At 35.5% G+C, this 8,227-nt stretch overlaps 1 protein-coding gene and 1 long non-coding RNA gene across 3 annotated transcripts; one reads left to right on the forward strand and one right to left on the reverse strand.

Moving 5' to 3' along the window:
- Window positions 1-275: 275 nt before the first annotated feature.
- Window positions 276-1,300, reverse strand: LOC148878707 (protein PROTON GRADIENT REGULATION 5, chloroplastic-like). The gene is made up of 2 exons (XM_088958986.1): window positions 874-1,300; window positions 276-678 (listed from the first exon to the last, which is right to left on the reverse strand). The coding sequence occupies exons 1-2, from the start codon at window positions 1,150-1,152 to the stop codon at window positions 574-576; spliced, it is 384 nt and encodes a 127-aa protein (XP_088815112.1). The 5' UTR covers window positions 1,153-1,300; the 3' UTR covers window positions 276-573.
- A 1,892-nt stretch (window positions 1,301-3,192) lies between these two features.
- LOC148878708 (uncharacterized) lies at window positions 3,193-6,918 on the forward strand. 2 transcript variants are annotated; one of them, XR_016103567.1, is made up of 8 exons: window positions 3,193-3,720; window positions 3,821-3,872; window positions 4,079-4,293; window positions 4,381-4,466; window positions 4,603-4,699; window positions 4,901-5,003; window positions 6,137-6,332; window positions 6,436-6,918. It is a non-coding gene; the product is annotated as an uncharacterized LOC148878708 (long non-coding RNA). The 2 variants fall into 2 exon arrangements; XR_016103575.1 differs by having other exon boundaries at window positions 3,555-3,740.
- The last annotated feature ends 1,309 nt before the right edge of the window (window positions 6,919-8,227 follow it).

Here is an 8,227-nt window from a genome sequence, read left to right on the forward strand (position 1 = left end):
CATGAAATTATGCATTTATAAATGTATTACTTTTTACACACGGGTTGACTCGTTCAACCAAGACAGTTGAACCACTAACCTACCACACCACCCGAATGAAAAGCGGGTCAGCCCTCCGGCTCAATTTTTAAAACACTAAAATTGTTAAATGGTTTTTGATTGGTTGCTTGTATGCAATATGAGCTATGTGGTGCTTGGGTTGGACACGAACGTCCAGATAAGATATTTTTCGTTCCGGAGAAGCTGTTGGCCACAAATTTAGAGGGAACAAAATCTTTCATTCCCAAAATAAAAGTTTTGGGAAAGAAATGAAAATAATAGAAAATAATAGAGCCAACTACATAAGTTCCTTGTAATTTTCTAAATTTAACAGAAAATAGAAGATTGTTTTGGGGGGGGCGGGGAGGGGGAGGGATGAGAAGGGAAATGAAGTTCAGATGAGACAGGAGGTGTCTCTAGTTTACATTCTGATCCAAGAGAAACCCAGACGAGAGAAATGTATATACATCTGGAATTCCTTATACAACTTCTATCAAATCAATTTCCTCCATGGATAAATAAATAAAACGTTTCTCAAGCAAGGAAACCGAGCCATTCTCCATTCTTCTTTGCCAATCGAATCAGCCCTTGTCTTTGTTTCGAATCTGCTCCTATCGATTTGCAGAATTCTGTGATCACCTGAATATGATTGTTCTAATTTCAAGTCAGAAGAACTCCCTTTTTTTCAGAACAAATTAAATCCCGGCCAGAGTGAAAAAATGGAATAAATCAATGAACTAGACAGATTTCCCTGGTCTGAAAAACGCAGAATACCTCAAAACAGGAAAATCAATACTGAGAAAAAAAATGAAGGGACGGAAAAAGGAACGGTACCTGTGAGTGAAGGGCGATGGCTTTGCCTCTGAGCTGATTGAAGCGCTTCTTTCCGATGATGTTTCGGGTGGCGACGACGACGGGTGCAAAGATACCCTTTCCTTCATTGACGTTCTTCATCATGGGTTGCAACCGTATGGGCTTAGCAACTCGAATCCCTGTTGGAACTGACTTAGCCAGAATGCTGTATTCTTCACCCATCAAAGAGGTACCCCAGCTTCCATGAAAGGAAGAACGTGGACCTCCGCTGAGCCCAGTTGCCGAAATCGATGTAGCCATTGAAGTACACAGAAAGAAGTCGTTCTTCAGCTACTGAGAGAGAGAGAGAGAGAGAGAGAGAGAGAGTTGTAGCAACTGTAGCTCTAGTTCTGAGAGATCTTTTTCTTCTCCTTCAGTTGTTTAGAGCTGTTTTGGTGTAATTCGTAGAGCCCCTGGTTTGCATTGGCTGGAAATATAAGGGAGAGGATAGAGAGAGGCAAAGGAAGCCACACGTTGGGGAGGTTCGGATTTGGCTTTGGTCTCCGAACCTAGCATTTGCGTGGACGGAGCTTCTTTGTGGTCCCCACTCCCTCTGCTTGAGGATCCAAATCTGGCTTCTCCGTTCATACACGTGGCACAACATGCCAATGTAAAACTGTAGACCAAGCAATCTAAAGGAGAAAGAAGTTATTCCGATCGGACGACTGATGACTGTCGATTTATTTGAGTTTGATTTGGATTGCCTGCCTTGTTTGACTAGAAAAAGATGCAATATGGACGGCTAGGAAGGGCGCGTTTTGTTTGACTTGCAACGTTTTATTTGCACCACAAGCGGGAAGTAGCTATCGTGGGTTACTGGACTGCGTATTCTGGTTACTTCTGGACGAGGAAATTTCTGAGTTCGCAAGTAGGGGAGTAAGGAACAGAGGATACATGTTACTCATGTCTTGAGCACAGCTGGCAGAAATATATGACGTGCCTAGTGTTGTTTGTTAGTAGTAGATCCAGGTTCGAAGTCTCCAAACCCTGGTTTTGAAAACCAGACCGGACCGGTTGACTGAGGAACGGTAAGACAATTGGTTCTGTTTTACGCTAAAACTGTCCCTGGGCAAAAAACTGTTGACTTGGTCAATGACCCACTGATCCAGGTGGTCGAACCGTCAACCTAAAAAATGGTTTTGGCCATTTTTATTTGGGCCATTTATTTGGACCGTTCAAACTGGGAACTGGTGGTCAAAACGGTTTTATGTCTGGTCTGATTAAAACCTTGCTCCAAACACAATAGGTGAGATGGAGAATCCGGTGAATTAGGTATCTTTTCTGACTCAGCAGAAAAAAGTATGAACAAGTCCATTGTAGATTTAGGAATTCCAGCCCCTAATCATATCTTACCTATGAATTTGGCATCAATCCGCGGTCACGATTCAATTTCACGGGCTAAAAAATTTTGAGTAGGGCTAATCAGTCATTCTCCCAAAAAAACAGGGTATTTGTACAGGTGAAATCTAGAATCTGAGAATTAGCATCTTCTCATTGTATTGATTATTTAGGCTCCATTTGCTTGTAGGGACAGGTTGGGCCAGGTTAGGTCGGTTGTGGTCAATGCTAGTCCAATCAAGATTTTGAACCCCAACCCTGATTCTAATTTCTAATATAATTCAATCTTCAACCTGACCTAGTCAATCCTAACTCTAACTCAACCTAGAATTCCACGACCCTAAGGTTGGACTTTAAAATCACGTAAAACCACTCAAATTCTTTTAATCTTTGACTAAGAGATTTAAATAGGGCCCATTTGGTCTGTAAGAATGGGTTTAAAATCGGATTTATTTTGATTTCAATAATTTGGTTGGGTGGAATTAGAATTTGATTCTCATTCTTGGTGAAATGGATCCTAAATTTGATTCCAATTCTTGGTGAAATGGATCCCATTCCAACTTATTTCAACGTATTTTGATTCCAATTCTAACCGTTAACCAAATGGATGATAAATTTAATTTTTATGACTATATATTAACCATATAATTTATTGAAATTTATTTGTTTGATGTTTTTATTGATTCTTGTAATACAAAAGTGAAAAAAAAAGTAATGTTTTAACTTTTAAATGGTTGAAATCTATTATGATTAATGATAGATTTCTTATTAAAAACTAAAATCTCTATTTGTTTGCAACGTAATTTCGTTTGTACGTAGTAGTAGAAATAGGAAATCTATGGGACTGCAAATGAAAGAGGCCTCACAAACAAAGACAAAAGTAAAATTTTTTTTTTCTTTTTTTTTTTTTATAGAAACAAAATGTGCTACACAGCACGAGGGGTAGCACGCCCCACAAAACCTGAAATTGAAGTGTAAACCCAAGTTTTCCACAGTACAAGTTTTCCACAAAACCTAATGGAATTGCAAACTCTCTTGGATTTGAAATTTTGGATCCATGCAATACGTGCAAAGTAGTAGTATAAGCATACGACTTCACAAAAGTTTTGGGATTTCGGTTGCTTTGGTTCAGAATTTCAAAAGTTTTACATGAAACTTGGGTAAAATTGATATTTTTCTTATTTTTATTATGATGAAAAATATTTCTAAAATAAAAAATATGTTTAAAAAATCCAAAGTTCACAATATTCCTTGTATAGGTTATTTTGTGAAAAGGACTTCTAGGTATTTTTCTAATTTATTGTGTGGTTTGGAGTTCGAGCGGTAAGTTGTTTCCAGAAGACTCACTTTGTCCACCTTCCCCTCAAGTTCTAGAATTTCATGTCTCCACTTTCTCATTCCCGGTTTTGCTGTTAAAATTTCTCTTATTTAACAGGACCGACGATGCTCCCGTATATGAAACAGAGGTGTCCACTTCAATTGTTCGTCAAGGTAATTTGGCAGAAACTATTGTAAGTTCAACTTAGTTTAGTTTGTTTCTGAATGGATCTGCTGTTCTCTTATGAGTTATGATACTAGTTTAAACATGCAGTCTTCGTCTTGCCAAGTTGCTTGTATTTCGGAGGTTGAATCTACTGTTAATGGCAAGTGTTCTTTGTTGAATTCTCCTTCACCTCATTTATTTATTTTTTTCGTGCGTCACACTTTTTACTAATAAATCATGTACTGAGACCACATGATTTGTTTTTCGGGTCTTACTTTTCACCATTGCGAACAATTTGTTAATGATCAATGCCATAGATCAATTAGTTGCATTTTAGTGGTTCTGTTGTCTTTGTGATCTGCTCAGATTACACTCCGTCAGAGGATATGGAACTCATCAGACAAATGAATGATTTGGGGCTTCCTGTTTCCTTCAGCACAAACAAGGAGGCAAGTCAAGATTTTTCTTTTTCTTTTTTAACTTTTTTTGATTCTATAATGACAGTGGTGTTGTAGTGTATTTAGTATGTTACCAATGTTGTATTGCTCTGCAACGCAATGTTGCACTGTTGCAAAATGAAGGTAACCATCTGGCATCTGAATGTAATTTCTCTTATGGGCCATTGCATTCACAAAGAAACATGATTTCTTGTTTATGAATTGATGCAGAAAGGATCTCTTGAAACACAATTGCATGGTATCACTTTGTTTCTTATCCAAGGCCAATGGAAAGGATGTTAAAAGATAGTGAAAGAGTAACAGTTTAAATTTCTGTCACCTTGCCCTGATTTTTTATTTTTTTTTTAAGTTCTTCTCATTTACCTGATTCTGTAGTTTCATGTAATCCATTCTAATTTTCTGTCATCCATTGGCTTCAATTTTGTGATGTAGAGGCTTATAATATCTACATGAACACTGTAATCCTCCAGTGATCCATAGAGGTCTTAAGTCATCAAATATTCTTCTAGATTCCAACTTTAATGCAAAGGTAAAAAAACACTTTGAATAAGGGAGATTGTTCTATTTTTTCACCAATAATGTTTTATTGTTAAAATTGAGACCAGTTGGTCTCTTATTGAGGCTCTTTACAATCAATAATATGTTGATTTACAATTTTTCATTATTGATCTCTTGTATAACTCTTTAATTCCTTATTTCATACATATTTTGACATTTTGTCTTGATTCAGCTCTTTGATTTTGGTCTTGCTGTAACTGTTGGAGCCCTAAACAAGAACGACATTAAGCTTTCTGGCACTTTGGGTTATGTAGCCCTGGAATACCTTTTAGATGGTATGCCAATTGAGCTTAATTATTACATGTTGATTTCTGTTGCTATCTGATCTGTTCATTTAATGTCTTTTGTGAACCCTGTTGAACTTTATAATGTCATATTCTGGTAGCTATAAACTTTTGTGTAAAACTTTTCTTCCATTCTTTCTTTTCCTCTGAATTTATCTAGTGGACTTTTAAGGGATACTATACCAAATCTATGGATTTATGCTTGTTGTAAATGATGGGGCTTGGTCACTTTGCTTCAGGTTGTAGACCTATCATAAGTGATATTTATGTCAACTTAAATTAGTACACCACATTCTTTTGGACAATCAGAATAACACTAGAAATATCCTTTGGTACCTCAGGGTTTCACCACCTTGAATAATTCGTGGTTTCACCACTTTGGCGGGTTGGCAGGCTGTTGTCCAGCTTCCCAAGAATAATTCGTGGTTTGGCTAGGGTTGAGGAGGTGCAGCCATTCTATAAGATTGTAAAGATGTTCTTACAATTTCCATGTAGAAGCATAATTGTTGGCTTCACCAAGGGATTTTTACCTATTGGATTCAGAGAGTTCTGATTAATGTCCCATAAAAATGCCTCTGCTTGGGTACCTAATAGTTTCAGCTCATGTTACATGGACACAAAGCCAAGGCTCATTGATATGACTTATGGTTTATAGATTTTTGCGAAGTACAAGTTTCACATGCATGTATCTCATTCATGGGGATGTTAGCATACATATCTATTTATGCATGTCCAAGGGAAACATTGAAAATCTTTCATCCATATCCATATTTACTGGACATGTCCAAAGTCCAATAAAGGCATTGCACTTACAATTAAAGTGTCTAAGTAACATGGTTGGAAGTTATCACCACATATCCACGGTCATGTAGTTGGTTGTTGTGGCAGCCTAGTCGTCTCAGACAAGCTTATTCCTTCAATGGAACTAGATGGTGGTTCTGGTCCTTATCCGTGCAGGTCAAAGGTGGGTACATTTACTTGTTGAATGTGTAATCTCATATATGATCTGGAGCTAGGGGGTGCAAGGATAAGGGGGCAGTAGCAATTTTGTCCTTTTTTGGGAAATTTGCTTCAGAAGGTATATGCTACTCTTTGTGAACTAACATTATCCCTAATCCCTGCAGATGTAAAAGATATAAAATGTGTGATCAATTATGATTTCCTGTCAAGCCTTGAAGATTACGTTCATAGGATCGGGCGAACTTACTCATGCAAATGCAAAGTTTGCCAAAGATCTTATTAAGATCCTATAAGATGGTGGACAAGCCGTTAGTCCAGCATTGGCTGCAATGGCCTGGTCAAGTGGTTCACATGGTGGAGGTATGTTTCTAACCATTTTCTCTATTACATGTTTAAGAGATGGATGGGTATTCGATTGACTTGAAATAATTTTCATGTATAATTTATTCATATGTTTTAACAGGTTCAGGTTCACGGAGGAACTTCCTCTCAAGGGGATGGGGAGGTGGTGGTTTTGGAAATTGAGCTTTGATTTCTGGATCCAACACCCTACCACTTGGTACAAGGAAGCCATGGTAGCGCATATTCTTCGGTGGGACGGTGAATTGCGCCGACAACACAGGTGTGAAGAACCTATACATCATCTCTGTGAAAGGGATCATGGGTTGTCTCAACAGATTGCCGTTGGCCTGTGTTGGTGAATTGCGCCTATTCTTCTGTTGTTTTCTTTCTTTCTTATGCTTTCTGTTATATTTTTTTTGTTCCCTTTCAAATGCACCGGTAGATCTAATCAAAGTTCTTTCATTTTTTCTCCTCTTTATTGCTTTTTTTCCATGATATTTTAAAGCTTCCTGTCTTTAATCTGAATATGATGGCTCTTTTATTGTATTCGTCGGTAACTTGTACTCTGTTAGCATTGAACGTTAAGATCATATAATTTTTTAAAGATTGTTCTTTTGTGCTATTGTAGGCAGTAATTTTATTTCTATATTGTGCTCAAAGTATTGCCTAACTCATAGCACTTTGACAGTTAATAGTTAATCGTTAAGTTAATGGCTTTCAAATGGTGGGTCCCTACAAAATTCATAGGTATGGTTACTCTGTACTACAGTTTGGTCATTAACTAGTAATTAGTGTGAAGAGATGTCTATGCTTTTGGAGTTGTACTTATGGAGCTCCTAATGGGAAGAATGCCTGTGGAAAAGATGGCACCAACTCAATGCCACTATTGTCACATGGGTATGTTTTGTTCTTAATCCCCATCTAGGCTGGAAAGTTTATAGGAAATCGGTGCCAAATCTACGGGCAGGATGCGGTTTATAGGGGCTATAAATTTAGATTTTTTAGGGGCAGTATAGTCTACTTATCCCTTTTATAATCTACTCTCTCTACCTTAATTTTCCAAAAAAAATAACTTACCTTAATTTCCAGAAATACAGACTTATTTTTTTATAACCTACTCTCTCTCTCTCTACCTTAATTTCATAAATAATTTACCCAAAAAATAATTAAAAACTTGTTTCTGCAACCACTATTATTAGATATAAATTTTAGTTTATTTTAAGTAATTTTTTTCTAATATACTTTTACTAAAAAATACCTTCTCAACTTCTTTTTTTCTATACAATAATTTAATTTCTCCAAGCCCCTACGACGCAAGGGCCCCTCTGCAAGTATATACTTATTACATAATGGGTGATATTTGCATCCAGGAAATGGAATCTACTCGTGCAAGTAGATCCCATGTGCGAGTACCCATTTCCTATTAATAATTACTAATTATTTTAGTAATTATTGATTATTACATTAATTAATTATTGTAATTTAATATTTACTATAACATAAGAAAATAGTAATTATTGATTATTACATTAATTAATTACTATGATTTAATAAATACCGATTATTATAGTAATTTAATAAATATAAAATTAGTGATTATAATTTATAATTATTGTTATTATAAATATTGTTAATAATTAGATATATATTTTAATTTTACTTTAAATTAAAATTATAAATTTTGTTATTAAAAATACTGTTAATGAATTTAGTAACCTAGTTTTAATAATTACTGATTATTACAGTAATTTATTAAATATATAATTAGTGATTATAATTAATAATTATTGCTATTATAAATATTGTTAATAAATAGATATTTAATTTAATTTTACTTTAAATTAAAATTATAAATACTATTATTAATAAATAATGTTAATAAATTAACAATTATTGTTATATTAAAAATAATT

Source organism: Nelumbo lutea, chromosome 1 (assembly GCF_056320005.1).
Source record: "Nelumbo lutea isolate HS-2025 chromosome 1, American lotus-T2T, whole genome shotgun sequence".
Classification (NCBI taxonomy): domain Eukaryota; kingdom Viridiplantae; phylum Streptophyta; class Magnoliopsida; order Proteales; family Nelumbonaceae; genus Nelumbo; species Nelumbo lutea.

Coding starts and splice junctions, on each gene's coding strand:
- LOC148878707 (XM_088958986.1), bottom strand. CDS start 1,152: ATGGCTACATCGATTTCGGCAACTGGGCTCAGCGGAGGTCCACGTTCT. Junction 679..873: donor CCATCGCCCTTCACTCACAG/GTACCGTTCCTT, acceptor AATCATATTCAG/GTGATCACAGAATTCTGCAA.